Raw genomic sequence first — 16381 nt, 5'->3', positions numbered from 1 at the left:
CATTTAGGAACTTTCCATGGTTTGACATTCCTAGGGATCCAAATTATTAGTATCATTCTATACATTAACAACATATTCTTAAAGCTATGTTAAATATCCCTCATAGATTTCCATCATCATGCACACTCTTTACAAAATACAAATGTCGTGAATTAAATCATATTCTGGTGCTAACCAGTTGAATTAAAAAAATATCTTCTTACTATTTAAACATATTTTACATGGCTTTAAGGAAAAAATTTCCATTCTATCTAACAATAGACTTTTGAAGACAATGCATACTGCCATGAAAATCTGATCACTCCTCAGTTAACCTAGGCTGTAGTCCTGGTACACTCCAAGAATTACATTAGCCCTTTTTTAACTCTGTTTTTTTATCTTTAAAGAAGAAGTTAGACAAGACTTGATTGAGCCTTAGGATCCTTCCAGATATAAAATGCTCAGATCTTAAGTAAGTGCCACACATGCTTTGGAAATATGAGAGGAACCATTGTGACAGATTTCTAATACATTTTAAAACTATAAATAGAATAAAATGTCAAGAACCAAATGCCTATCTTTTCTTGCTGATGTTACTATCCACAAATAACATTTAAACATAAAATAGAATATTTACTTTAATTTTAGATCATGATACAGTTTCTGCAAAGTTACAAGAACCTGCCATTATAACACGACTTTTATAAATAACCACTTTGGAGGGTCTCTGCTTGAAAAATTACCTAAAGCTCTTTTCCCCAAGCAAGTTAATGTGAACTTGGGAAGGGCAATTAAATTGTCAGAATTAAAAAATTTGTTTTTAACTAGAAGGTAGCCAGAAGTAGAGTCATGGGGCTGGTATTGATCGCACCAACAGAGAACATCACTCTTCAGGTATTTACTCTGCCACCGTTACACCAGAGGCTTTCCTTCAAACCAAATCAATCTATAAAAAAGATGGCTCACACTACCAAAATCCATCACTAATATCCAATGGCACTTCTATTCAGATGCCTTCCTTTAGCAATGATAATGCAGCTCAAGAAGTTCTAAGAGTCTACATTTTAAAAATGTTTGTCTTTTTTGTTAAATAAATTATAAATAAAATTCATGAAGCAATATAACACTAACAAAGCAGCCATGGAAATATCTATTTCTAAATTCAATATTGAACTTTATAGTATGTATACATGTGTAACTATAATTTTAATTGCTTTTGGCCAGAACAAATGTATTATTTTGCATATATGAGTCTTATGTTTGATAGCTTCCATTGTGTTTTGGGAATTATTCAAAGTCTAAATACCATAATTAACACAAGATCAAGATTGAATGTCAATTTGATAAGTTATTTGATTTCATAGAAATCAAGTTAAAAATTAAGTTCTTTCCTTATAGAATATATTAGCATAAATTAAGCTGACATCAAATATAGTAATTTGTATGTAATCATGTGCTTTGTCACTAAAGATACCAAAAACATAAAAAGAATGTATTATAGCTTATATATTTTTATAAAAGATTGTCCTAAATAGTATTTAACATATTACTAAACATGTTATATTAAACATAATTTATATCTTAATTCTAACACTACTGAGCTACTGATTTAGGTGCTTTTTAAAAAATAAATGCTTCATGAATTTTATGATTAATCATTATACAATTTATGTAAGATATTAGTAAATAATAGAATTGCTTAAAATGTCTTAATTCTATCAAATACAACCAAATAAAGATAAATAACATTGTATTAATATTTAATTAATATCTTTAATAAGAATAATGACAGCTGTGCCTAAATCAGTATGAAAGTTTTAATTATGTATTACTAATTAGTATTACTGCAGGTGCTTAGAATTTAGTAAGTTAACAGTTTATTTTAAAAGGTGAAGTTCAACAATAATTAAAATTTATCCAGTAAGAATTACATAATACTTCAAAATGGTAAAATGTACTTTATAACTCTGTATTTAACCTATACTACTGCATTTTGAATTCAGTTACTGGTATTTCTCTGCTAGTGGAATTTCTCTGGGAAACTGAATAAAGAAAAATCAGCTTCCAACATGCAATTTTACAAAAGAAATCCTACCCGTCCTGATGTAAAAGGAAACAATATATTTTTGTTAACATAGACACCAGAACTCACATCTATTAAATAAGAGTTTAGAATGAAAAAAAAGTTATTAAATTTTAAATTTTAAACACACCTATCTGTGTGGTTGAAAAGAATAAGATGCAAACAAGGTTTTCTTAATGAAAAGTATTATTAACCAAAAACAAACAAACAAAAAACCCCATCCCCCCAAAAAAAACCCCAAAGTTTAAAAAAAGAGGAAATACGTAACTATGGAATCTATGCCACCACACAAAAGAATATAAACCTCACAGCGAAGTAGCCTAATTACTTCTTCATCATGTCCCCTTTCCACCCCCTGTAGTTGAAGACATAGGCCCCGAGACTATTACTGCTTTTAGATCACTTTGTTATTGACTATTCTCGGTATGATCATTTATTTTAACAGACTGATGTCACATTTGGTGTTATATCTGATGACATATTGTGGACATTTTCTTCCAGAAATGGCTCTTTAAGGATGAGTGCAAGAGGTTAAATGGCCTGACTGAGGCCAAACCCAAGACTACAGATTTTTAATCTAAATTCTTAATATCATCACCTGCATTGAAACATGACCACATAAGCACATGTAATTTCTTTGTACCAGCTAGAAACAATAAAAATCAATGGAAATTCTTCTTATCTTTACTGACTATAATTTTACATTCATTTAATTGTGGTATTCATTGTCATTTCATCACAAACTACAGTATGTTAAACTAATATCCTAATGAGGGGTAGGACTATTTCTATCTTAACAACCTTATATTTTGTTTAAGCAAAGTAATTTTAACGTAGAGAGGGGCATTTCCCTATTAATATATTTAACTGGCTTTTAGAATTTTATAAAATAGCAAGGGTCATTCTCTGATTAAAGAAAGTGTATTTTCAAACGCAAAAGATCTTTGGCAATTGTTTCAGCTATCAGACTTCGACATAAATTGAATCACCATCGTGTGCATCATAACAAAAGGAGGGAATGTTTTGTTAAGCTCTGAAAACAAGATGGTAGAGAATAGGGACATATGAAAATGTCTATTCTCTTGTCCCCGAGTCATCAATCACAACTGTAAATCAAGGTTCAGCAAGTACCAAGGCACGTGGACATTTATTATCAACCCATGGCTGGAGGAGAACTACATGTACCAGATAGAAGCTAGAAACCTATTTGGTTTGTAAATCTATGTTTCTTATGCTCATGGATTTAAAGTCAGACTTGAAGGATTAATTTACTCAAAGCTGAATATGTTGCTTAAAAGGACAAATTCTGAAACAATGGGTTTATGTTCCTAAGTTTTGTATTTGTACAGTAACAAATAAACATATTTGACACCATCATTTCCTGGGATCCTATACAAAATGTATCCCCCTAACCTTTGTGGGGTAAGACACTGTGAAATGTGCTGTTAGACATTCTGCTGGGCTTTGTGTTTAAGAAGTTATGCTCTTCATCACCAACTACTGTACCTGCTGCTATTGGCAAGGAATGGTTTAAACACTGACCATGTTCCACGGCTGTTTTTAGTGTCGCTTCAGGATGTGTCGATCCTAGAGGGTTACGCACAAATCGTCGCCGGCGCCTCAAGTCATCTTCCCAGTAGTCAAGGCGCCAGAACTCACGAGGACGACTACAATGAAACAGAGACGCCACATATGTTAGCAATTATCAAACAGCGTGGAAGCACTGACTCTCTGCATAGAGCTCTCCTTGTTTGCTCTGCCTTTCCCCCCTCTCCTTCCTCTTAATTCTCCCTGCATCTCACACTCTGCTTCTGCAATCTTTAACTTAGGTATGTCCTTGAAAATAACAACATCACCTTCCAGTCTAAGGAACTCCTTTTCTTTTCTTGGAAGGTGAAATGAGCACTAAATACATCATTCTGAAATGAATTGCTGACACTGTGATCAGTTCCCCCACACTCTCGTGGCATGTGCTCTGATCTCAGCCTCATTTCAGCCTCAGCAGGGCACCTTTCTCTGTGGCTGCATTTATAAACCAGAATAGGGAAAAGGCTATTATAAATATGGTATAGCATTACCTATATTAATCAAAGTCTGTCCCCCTTCATTTTTCTTCCTAATTTGTGCCTTTTTGCACAAGGTCAGTAAATCATACGATGAATTCGTGGTCCAGAAAGTGTTAACTTTAATGAATATCTCAGTTACATGGTTATGTATGTGATAATAAAATATTACTCTGTTTAGATGTGCAGGAATTTAATTAAAATAATCTCTTAAAATATTCATTACATTTAGCCCCTGAGGCTTAGAACAACACAAGAAAATGCATTTCTTTTCCATTTACTGTTTTTAAATAAACCATTCTTGTGGAGTGAAACAGCAATCTATTTTCAAGCAAATCAGATTGAATTTCTGTTTTATGTAGCCTGTTATTCTATTTAATTAAAAACTACATGCTATATGATGTGCAATAATTACTATATTGAAAGCATACTTTTGGAAATTTATTTTTTAAAATCCAAGTTCTATGATATTTCCCCCAATTACATAGATCTTTTCTATGGCAACACATAAATGTCAAGGTTCTCTGCTGTTAAATACCCACGTCCTAGCATGCTGAAAATATTTTATAAGGAAAATACTAATATAATGGTTTATTTCTGTTACATAGAGAAAAAAGTCTCTGGAGAATATTTTTATTCACTAAAGATGTACAGCATGAAAACCTGTGAGTTTCAAAAAATGAAATAAAAACATATTCATAATTAAAACTTTTGCAGGAATGACTAATAAAAACCAAAGAACTTACTTGTATTTCATGAGCTAATGAAACTGTACCTGTCAGCTTTGACAAATTAATACCCTTTACCAGCTGACGATCCCAAACACCCAAATAAAGTCAACATTGTTTTAATTTTTTAAAGATACTGTCTATAAAAAGAGGTTTGTAACTGGTATTGATTATTGGTTAAAAGTTAAGTTGTAAAGGCACATATAACAAATAGTACATTACTTAAAGAAAATACTTTAAAAGTTGTAGGAATCCAATAACCTTATCAGAGAATATAAAACAGACAAGAACATCAAACAATTCCTTTGTTGATTTTGGTCATGCATGAGAAAGAGAAATGATATCAAAATGAAACACAAAAGCGTGTAAGCACTGTGGTCCTCAAAACAGAAAACAAGAATTCACTTACTCTTTCTTTACTTCATTGTTTGGGTCCCTAGTTTACATAAAAACTAATACAGTGATATCATTTCAAAATAAATTTACAATATATACAAGATAGTTACCCAAGCACAAGACAATTGTTTGAGCTCAGTTAATGATGTAAAATTCCCCTTAGTTGAGAAGGAAAGAGGCAGTGCCCAGATGGTTGTGTGCAGGGCTTTGATAGTCAAAGAGCTGGGATAGGTACTTCATCATTCTGCCTTCCTACATTTATCTGTTAAAATTATTATCAAATATCAGCCAGGATGCAGTAGTGAACCCCAGGCTGCCCCTTGTCTTTAGGGGAATGATACAATGAGGGCCTATTCATCAGTGCAGCAATCGGCACAAGTAATTAGTTCCCTAGACTGAGATTTGCTATAAAGCCTATTTCAGTCAGTACCACAAACATATGATGGTGCAAAGCTAATGAAAGCTGCTAAAATTTGTTAACCTTTTCTATCATCAATCCTTCTAATACCCTATGCTTCAGTATTATGCAAAGGTAGTAAATTATTAATTTGTCATTAATTCATCTTTCTACATTTTCTGTCAAATTAAATGATGTCATTCTTCTTGATAACAATTAAAATTATAAGAGATGCTAACTTACTATGATAAAATTATTACTAAATTAGGTAACAAAAGATTCTACTATAATGCGTACAGTGAAATCAAGCCCAATGTCTACTAAAGCATTGCACAATGGTACTATGTATCAGAAAATTTGAAAAATTATTTAAAAATTACTCACAAATTGGCCTGTAACTCAGAATATTCAATGTGAATATTAACTAAAGTAAAAGGGAAACAGAAAAATAGTTATATATAGGCTCTAACACTAATTTTAAAAAAGCCAAACTGGTGACTTTGGGCTGATAAAATAAAAGCACCAATGTACTAGGAACTAGAAAATTAAATCACATTGAAAAAAAGTTTATAAAGGTAAGTTTAATTTCATAGCTACATATATGTGTGTCTTAAAATATGAATGTTTTATGGAAACTTTAAAAATAATCAGATGCAATCAAAACATGGAGCTGTGTGCATTAGAATGCTAGTATCATCTGTAACCTACTGGGCCTGTTATCACCCAAAGAACATTTGCTTAACAAGATTTGGTTAAGAATATCTGAAGAAAAACTAGTATTACTTATTTCAGAACACATACATGGAAAGAAACATTTTTTAAAAAAATCAAAGTTTTGCTTTTTTTTTTTTACTATATTTTATTCTGTTATGTTTGGTTGTTATCTCCTAGAAGCTGTTCTTTTCTAATGAGAGACAGAAAGGGAGTAGATGCAGGTAGGAGAGAAGGTAGGGAGGAACTGGGAGAAGTAGATGGAAGGAAAACTCTATTCAGATAATATTGTAGAAGAAAAGAATCTATGTTTAATAAAAGGGGAATAATCACCAAGAAAACCAGTAATTCAAAACCATCTCTTTGCAGAGTCTTGATGCAAAGCAATGTTCCATGTGATGTGGAATATTAGGCCCTGGAGGACTGGACTTCTAATCAAGCAGCTAATTACTGGTCTCACTGGTAGAAAACGGCATAGATTCTCTGAAGGAAAAGAAATTCACATTTTTTTTCAAATGTCAGAAATTGCTAGTGTGAAGTGAGAGATGAACCTAGTCTTATTTCTAAAAAGATTCTAAAAAGATATTTGAATTAATGGTGTAAGCCTGTGTTTAGTAACACCTAGAAATATTTAATACTTTCTTCAGAAGACATAATGTGCCTTTATAAAGATGCTGTATGCAGAGCCTGGGAAGACAGCTAAGTGGATAAAGTGTCTACTGCAGAAGCGTAAGAACCCACATTGGAATCCCCAGGACCTATATAAGAATCATAGCCCCAGTCATGTTGCCTGCAATCCCAGCTCTGGGAGGTGGAGACAAGAAGATGAAGGTAGATTTCTGAAAGGTCAGTTTAGCCAAGTCACAGAGCTCCAGACAGACCAAGAGATCCTACCTCAAAAACAAAGTAAGGTAGAGAGAAATAGTAGAAGACATCCATTGCAGTTTTCTGGCCCTGATTCATGTACGTAAGAGTCACGTGCATATATGTACCCATGTTCCATCATACCCATATATCAAATGTGTGAGACACAATCTCTAAGTACTAAAACTAGGAACTATCTGATTTTTTAAAGGTATTGGTAGCTTGGAATTTGAATGTTTGTTTATTTTATTTTATTTTTTCATTCTTTGACAAAATTTCAAAGCTGGATGTTAAAATTATCATATAAGTATAGTGAGCTTTTAAAAATCAACCAATTATATTCCTTTTTAAAAATCCCTTCACCAAAACTGGGGAGTTGGCTCAATCAGTAAAGAACTGGCCCTGAAAGCATGAGGACATGAATTTAATCTCCAGCATCCATATAAAAGGCTAGGAGTATTGAGGTATGCTTGTAATACCAGCGTAAGGGAGACAGAGACAGTTAGATGGCTAGGGCTCACTGGCCATCAGTGAGCCTCAACAACTAGTAAGATGCTTTCTGAAAAACAAGGTCATTGGTGGCTTCTCACAAATGACAACTTCTACAGTACTGTTTCCATATGACTTTTTCTAAACATCTTCAATGTTAGCTGCCTATATTCCCTCTTCTACCCTGTTATTCTAACCATTTCCATTTATCCTGTTCCCTTATAAATAATGATGCTTATCTTCTCTTGCATGAAATACCCACCCTATGTCCTCTTACTAAGTTCCTGACCTCTATGGGTATTCCATATAAAACACACAAATCTAGGATTCAAAACTAAGATGCAGAGATAAAAAATTAAAAAAGAAATTTATCTATAAATTTTGCTACAAAATTTCTTCATCTCTCTCTCTCTCCCTTCCTCTGCCCCCCCACACACCCCTTTTACATATATGTGATTATATACACAACACCTTTAATGCATCAGGGCAATCTACATCTAAGAATATAAAGTGCCATTTCCAATCTTGCTATATGGACTCTATTACAGGAACAGAACTGAGAAGCAATTGCACTTAGCTTCAGTGAATAAGCCATGCACGGTGACCAGCGGCTTCATGAGGTAATGATTACACCTAACCAACTGAGTATCAACTAAAAATGAAGTATTAAAACAAGAGAAAAACCAGTAAGGCAGACTTTATATTCATTCATTCATTAACTGTAGGGTGCAACATGAAGGAATCCAATTAGTATTTTTACATGTAAATTACATGAGATTTAAAGTTTAGTTCTCCTTAGAGAGAGTATGGGAAGCCAACCAGTAACTAATATACTGTAAATAGATGGGTAATATAACACAAGATTCAAATTTTTTCTAAAAATAATTATTAAATATTCACTTTGAGACAATGTTTGAACAAAAAATTATTAAGATATTTTCAAGGACCCAGATATAGCTGTCTCTTGTGAGACTATGCCGGGGCTTAGCAAACACAGAAGTCGATGCTCACAGTCAGCTATTGGATGGATCACAGGGCTCCCAATGGAGGAGCTAGAGAAAGTAACCAAGGAGCTAAAGGGATCTGCAACCCTATAGGTGGAACAACAATATGAACTACCCAGTACTCCCCAGAGCTCGTGTCTCTAGCTGCATATATATGAGAAGATGGCCTAGTCATGTATTGAATGGATCACAGGGCCGCCAATTGAGGAGGTAGAGAAAGTACTCAAGGAGCTAAAGGATCTGCAATCCTATAGGTGGAACAACATTATGAACTAACCCCTGGAGCTTGTGTCTCTAGCTGCATATGAATCAGAAGATGGCCTAGTCGGCCATCAGTGGAAAGAGAGGCCCATTGGTCATGCAAACTTTATATGCCTCAGTACAGGGGAACACCAGGGCCAAGAAGTAGGAGTGGGTGGGTAGGGGAGTGGGAGGGGGAGCATGTGGGGGACTTTTGGGATAGCATTGGAAATGTAAATGAAATAAATACCTAATTAAAAAAAATGTTTTCATGAAGAATCTCCTGACTCCATGGAGAATACAACAGTGAAAGTAAAATAAAATCCACAAAATCATATGTAATTAAGCAGAGACTCTTCTATACAACAAGTAAGAAGTACAATTCCAGAGGGCGTTATTCTGAGCGCAATTTGTGTTGATGGTGTGCTAGGGTCCTTCTGTGTTATTACATGACACAGAGCAAGGGTCCTCGGGGCAGCCTGCTTTGCCCCTTACGTTCAATGCTCAGGTTCCTTTCTTTCCCTGCTGTGTTTAAACCCAGTCACAGGAATCAACCCAGCAACACTGACAGTTGCTTGCTATAGGAAAAAGCAGTCATCAGGAAGGGGTCTAAAGTCAAAATAAATCACAACTTAAAAAATAATCATGTACAAGAATTATTTAATTTTGTCTGAATATGCTGATGAAGCTTATGATGAATTATTAATACAACTTGTTTCCTGGATGTTAGTTTACTGGAGTATAATAGATTTCAGTCAGTGTTAATTACTGAAATCAGTGGTTGGGATGTAAGTACCTTAAATACTATAAGGGAAATGAGATGATATCTATTGTTAAATGAGTCGAACGTATGTGACTGTCATCTACTGGGTTTTAGTGTTATTGTAATGAAACCCGAATCTATGTCAATGAAAGAATGTCAGTTTTAAAAAGAAAAGCTGTCACAAGGCAACATTTTTAGAAAACTTTTCTGTTTCCCTCCTTTCCTATTTTGCCGTGACAATATCTGATAAATCCTGATAGCCTTAACAGAAGTCCGTAGTAAATTCTTCCAGCCAAAGCAGAGCTCTACATCCTGGAGAATTTTAGCACATCATATTTTGTATTCAATTTATATAACCAAGTATTTCTAAATTCCTGTATCTGGAAAACTTCTATTTCCATATTTTTAGATTTAAAAAATTCATGGTAGGCATTAGCTACAACTTAAATAAATGATAATCCCTTGGAAGCAGTAAACATTTGCAGCACACTGTCAGCTAGAAGATGGAAGTGCCCACTTTCTGTAAGGGTTTCACTCTCTGTATAAATCTCAGTGAAATAATGTGCAGGTAGAATATATGGTACCATACAATGTGAGTGAATGTGTTCTCTCACAAAGTGAAATCTATGGTGCCTCCATGCAGATAGAAAAACATTAGTGGAAACCTCTGCTTACTAAGTATCCACTGTGAGTCAAGCAAGGTGACCTATGTACTGTGTAGTCTTAATAAAAGGCACAAGGAACAAAGCTAAAACCAGAACCTCCAACTGTGGGATTCCCAGAAGATTTACTAAAGGGAAATTTGTGCTTTACTGAGGCTTGACATGTAAATGTTCCACAACCTGGAGCCATTAGAGTAATGTGTATTGTACTGAATTATATAGCATGATGACTGTTACAGTCCTGAGTTTCAGCATGTTTTCGGAATATCTATTTACTTTCTAAATCCCTTCAGATACTCATTTTCAATTATAATTACTATTTCATAAAAAATAATGCAGCCAAGTCAATTACTGAAGAAATTGTCCTAGGATTTCCCTGGTTGCTATAAACCTGCTCATCATTTCTTCGTTCACTTAGCCTTTTTATTAGGAACTATAAGCAAATCGAAATAAGAGATAATTATACTATCAATTAAATCTCTAACACAAGGTAAGTAAAACTTAAATGATGTCATCAAAAGTACTGTTGAAAGGTAACTAAGTATAACAATGCATTAAATAGACACATTTATTGCTCTCAGCAAATCTGAGAAAGACACCTTATGATCAAGACTCCATGACCTGTAATGATTAAATACTACTCTCATTATTCTGAAAGTGAAGAAATCATCACTGACTGCTAAAGCAATGGAGTTTTCACAACATGGCATTTTCTCCACACTATCTTGTTGGTTACTACTGCAGCTATGATCAAAATACTAATTAACCTTGCCTGGGAAGAGGGAGAGTTTCATTAGCTCGTCAATGATGATCTGTTCTGTAGGTTCAGTGAGGAGAAGGGGTTTTGTGTATCTCATTACCAAGCATAGTAACTGTTACAAAGAAGACAATAAATAAATGACTAAAGGATGAATAGATGACTTTTAAACAGAAACTTAAAATAATAAATAGACTGCTGGACATAATAGAGAGGGCATTGCAAGCCAAAGAACTGGCACAAGTGAACACATGGAGACAAAGGGCACTTTCACCTTGAGGAATTCAGGTGCGATCACTGCAAGGCAGCCTCAAGAGGGCAAAAATCTGACTTGTGGCATGGGAATAGGTAGCAGTGCTTAAAGGCCTTGAGATGTTTACTGAAGAACTTGTTAACAGAACTTGGATTCAACAGAGACAATAGGGGGCTCTCATATCAGATGAACTTATTAGCTCTGTGATTTATATGGCAGCAATATGAAGAGGACTGAGTTAAGGCAGTGGAGATGTAGACTACGTCAAGGTTTAAGAGAGACCTGTCTGAAGTATAATAGATAAACCTCTTATGGGTGGGAAAGAAAAGGAAGGAGATAATGAGAATAAAGGCAAGTGCCATGAAAGAATGAATATGCTATTTTCATGAAATGAATAATAAGCAGGTACGGATTGAAATAATAACCCAGGTCTTGGATGCCTAGTAATACTTAGACAAGTATTTGGAACAGGAAAATAACAGAACTCAGACTCCTGAAAGAGAATCCATTCGCCAGATTTAAAATTAAGTTAATGAGCCTTGGATTCAGTGACTCTGGACATTCATCTAAAAAAGGTCCATGTTAACTATAAGGAAGGCATAACACTAGATCCAAGAGAAAAGCCCGTTTAAAGGAGAGGAGAAAAGTGAGGGTGGAATTTGGGAAATTCCATTTTTTTTTCATTGCAGAAGAAAGGAACAGGGAAAAAAAATAGAAAGTGTCTACTGCTTGCAACCCCAAAAAACCCAAACCCAAAAATGAACAAACAAAAAACAAAACCCCCCAAAGTTGGTAGGGAAATAAAGGGGGTTTCTAGGAGAAGTTACAGTATGAAGAAGAGGGTGAATATAACTAAAATACATTGTATACAATAGGAAATTTTCAAATAATAGATCTTTAAAAAGAAAGAGCAGAGACACTGCTCCAAGGAAATGGTGGTAAGAAAAGCAAGTGAGCTCAGGTACAGAGATAAAGAGGGCCTTTCTCTTCCTTTTCTTTTCTTTTCTTTTCTTTTCTTTTCTTTTCTTTCTTTCTTTCTTTCTTTCTTTCTTTCTTTCTTTCTTTCTTTCTTTCTTATATACTTTAGGGTATATAATCTATACATATACCATAAAGTCCACCTATTTAAAGAGTACAATGCAATGATTTCTCATGTATCTCCAGGTTATATAACCATACTTATGATCTAATTTTATAATAATTTTATTAACATCACTCCCCACAGAAAAACTCACTCTCTCTTACAAGTCTAACTCCACTCCCCTGTTTCTTGGTCATTACCCATTTGAAGGAAATTATATGATATATAGGATTTGGGGACTGGCTTCTTTTCTTGGTTTGTTTGTTTTTGCTCCAACCATATAGTAAAATGTAGGGCTCACACTTCTGTTCTATATCTCCATCTTCCTTCTCTCGTCATCTTTCTTCTCTCTCTTCTCCGTCCCTACTCCAACCATTTTATTCTGCCTACATTCTTGCTTTCTGTGGTAGGGATTAAATACAATCTCTCACACGTGCTAATCATGCATTGCATCCAAAGCCCAGACTCCACATTCTTTCTAATTATTGAATAGGTATTTCATTGAGTAGTCTACATTGTGTTCAGATGTGCTGAACTATTATCAGGGCCCAAGGATATGACTACTCTTCTCAAGCACATCTGTTTAACTGCAGTGCATTTCACTATGCAGCACCTTTATCCTCTCACTTCCCCCTTTTCACAACCTTCAACTTTATTCTCATTATGAGAAAACATGGTGAGACCTGACTAAGCAGTTATGAGGTCCAGATGAGACTGGAGTTGTTACTTCCAGATAACACTGATCTGTAAAACTGTACAAATCCCACTTTGCCCTGCTAATTCAATAACCTGGGAGTAGAAAAAGCCTTGGTTAGATTTATTTTCAAGATTTAGAACTGATTTGATTAAAAGATCAAAAGATGAAGGCTAAGGAAATAGAATAGTCTCCTGAGAATGTCTGTAAGGATGAATCCCTGCTAGGCCACAACAAACAGCAGAAATAGAGTCGTCCCATCAGTGATGCAGCACAATGGCAGTCCCATTAGATTATATACTCCAGTGATGTCACAGCCACCTTGGTTTGTGTAACTGCTCTTCATGATAGTCACAAATAATGAAATAATTTATAAATGATACATTTATAAAAAAACATATCACTGTGTTGCAGGGATACATGCTTCTGTATATATTTAATTACATCATTGCCATATATTATTATTAAAAAACACAAAACTGAGCATATTATAGGGATACTGTATAACGTTTCAATACAGATAAATAATATTGTATAATATTTAAACCAGGTTAAAAAGTAGCTACCTGGAAAAACACCATTTGTCTATGGTTAAAAACTCTGAAAATTTGGTACCCAATAATCTATTTTCAATTTCCCTAAGATTAGCCATTTGAGATGGAAATTAATTAAGATGAGATATCAATTGATTGGGATGAGATACTTGCCCTCCTGTGCCTAGCTTATTTCACTTAAAATAATGACCTCCAGTTCCATCTACATTGTTATAAATTACAGGTTACTCAACTTTCCCATGACTAAATATCTACTCTGTATATGTGTCATATTTACTTCATCCACTCCTTACTTTATGGACATTTAGGCTGCTTCTCTTTTCTTGTGTATTGTAAACAGTGTCTCAATAAACATACAAATGTAGATATCTTTGAAACACTGATTTCATTTCATGCTGAAAAGTATTCAGGGGTAAAATTCCAGGGAAAAAATACATGTATTCTATTTTCAACTTTTTGATATTTTTCCCCCCTAAAGACTATGCTATGTTCCAGCCAACCAGATCCTGGGCATCTTTCCCTCTGCTTCTTCTCAGCATAGGTTAACTTGTCTGTTCTGGTAACTGTTAATCTTAACAGGGTGAGGTGATACCATGTTATTGCTTAGATTTACATTTCCTGGTGATTAATGATATTGTATGTTTTGGTCATAGAGAAAATGCACTTATTTACTGTTCTGTTTGCATTTGTGTTTGGTTTTTTGGGAGGGGGGGAGTCAAATTATGTCCCAGTGGCTAACCTCATGCTATATATATAGCTAAGCTACTTTCAGATTGGTGAGTGCCCTGATTTTACCTCTGGAGTTCTCAGATTACAGAAGTGCCATCACTCTCAATATTGCTGTCCATCTCAATGACTCCATTGGGCAATGTGCCTATTAATATATCTATTGCCCATTATTTAACTGGGTGCTTTATCAATTATAGTTTTGGAGTTCATATATGTTATAGATGCTAACCTCTTGTCAATATGTTCATAACTATTTTGTCCCATTATGATTTTGTTTTCCCTACTTCTATGATCAGCAATATTGGTATTTTGATAGGTAATGTACTAGAATATTTTAAACTGTATTAAGTATTATAGACATTTTAATAAAACTGACTATGGAAATATATGAAAAAGAGTCCTCTTAACTTTCTCTCATCAATGTTTTATAATTTTCATTGTATATTAAGTTTTAATTTCCTATCAATTGATAGGAATCAATATCAATTAATAAATGTTCCCAGTCCTTTTATGTGGTACTGTTAAGAATTTCAGCTTGTCAGGAGTGGATGGGTTGGTGAGGAGGGAGAGGTGGGAGGGCAAAGCGGATTTTCTGAGGGGAAAATAGGAAAGGGGATAGATATATTTGAAATGTAAATAAAGAAAATATCTAATAATAAAAAAATTAAGGAAAGGGGATAACATTTCAAATGTAAATAAAGAAAATATATAATAAAAAACTTAAAAAGGAAAAAAGAAAAGAACTGTAGGAAAGTATTCAAAGGCATTGCATAATGAGAAATAAAACAATGTGGTGTTAAAAAAAAAAAAAAGAATTTCAGCTTGTCATGCAAAAGAAGGCAAATCAATCCTTTCTCATCTCCATGCACCACGCTCAAGTCCAAGTGGATCAAGGACCTCCACATAAAACCAGATCCACTGAAACTAATAGAAAAGAAAGTGGAGAAGAACCTCGAAGATATGGGCACAGGAGAAATTTTCCTGAATAGAACACCAATGGCTTCTAAGATCAAGAATTGATACACGAGACCTCATAAAATTACAAAGCTTCTGTAAGGCAAAGAAAACTGTCAATAGGATGAAACAGAAACCCAGAGATTTGGAAAAGATCTTTACCAACCCTACATCCAATAGAGGACTAATATCCAATATATCTTAAGAACTGAAGAAGTTAGACTCCAGAGAATCAAATAACCCTATTAAAAAAAATGGGGTACAGAGCTAAACAAAGAATTCTCAATCGGGGAATATCAAATGGCTTCGAACCACCTAAAGAAATGTTCAACATCCTTAGTCATCAGGGAAATGCAAATAAAAACGACCCTGAGATTCCACCTCACACCTGTCAGAATGGCTAAGATCAAAAATTCAGGTGACAGCAGATGCTGGAAATCAGTTGGGCCATTCCTCAGAAAACTGGACACAGGACTACCTGAGGACCCAGCAATACCACCCCTGAGCATACACCCAGAACATGCTCCAATATGTAGCAAAGACACATGCTCCACTAGGTTCATAGAAGCCTTACTTATAATAGGTAGAAGCTGGAAAGAACCCAGATGTCCCTCAACAGAATAATGGATATAGAAAATGTGGTACATTTACTCAAAGGAGTACTACTCAGCTATTAAAAACAAATTCATGAAGTTCTTAGGCAAATGGATGGAACTAGAAAATATCATCCTGAGTGAGGTAACTCAATCATGAAAGAACACACATGGTATGCACTCACTGATAAATGGATATTAATTCAGAAGCCCTGAATACCCAAGATACAATTCACAGAACACATTAAGCTCAAGAAGAAGGAAGACCAAAGTGTGGATAATTCAGTCCTTCTTAGAAGAGGGAACAAAATACCCATGGGAGGAGATATAGAGACAAAGTGTGGAGCAGAGACTGAAGGAAAGACCGTCCACAGACTGCCCCACCTG

At 34.6% G+C, this 16381-nt stretch overlaps 1 protein-coding gene across 3 annotated transcripts in view; it reads right to left on the bottom strand.

Annotated features, from left to right (window-relative positions):
• Lrba (LPS responsive beige-like anchor protein) overlaps positions 1–16381 on the bottom strand; it is a 591176-nt gene that overhangs the window by 289780 nt on the left and 285015 nt on the right. For all 3 annotated transcript variants that reach the window (XM_029475138.1, XM_021158804.2, XM_021158805.2), the window contains exon 38: positions 3605–3729. In XM_029475138.1, coding sequence (XP_029330998.1) covers positions 3605–3729 — 125 coding nt within the window. The remainder of the gene's footprint in view (positions 1–3604; positions 3730–16381) is intronic.

This window comes from Mus caroli, chromosome 3 (genome assembly GCF_900094665.2).
Source record: "Mus caroli chromosome 3, CAROLI_EIJ_v1.1, whole genome shotgun sequence".
Taxonomy (NCBI): domain Eukaryota; kingdom Metazoa; phylum Chordata; class Mammalia; order Rodentia; family Muridae; genus Mus; species Mus caroli.
This window is presented reverse-complemented; position numbering and strand designations above follow the sequence as displayed.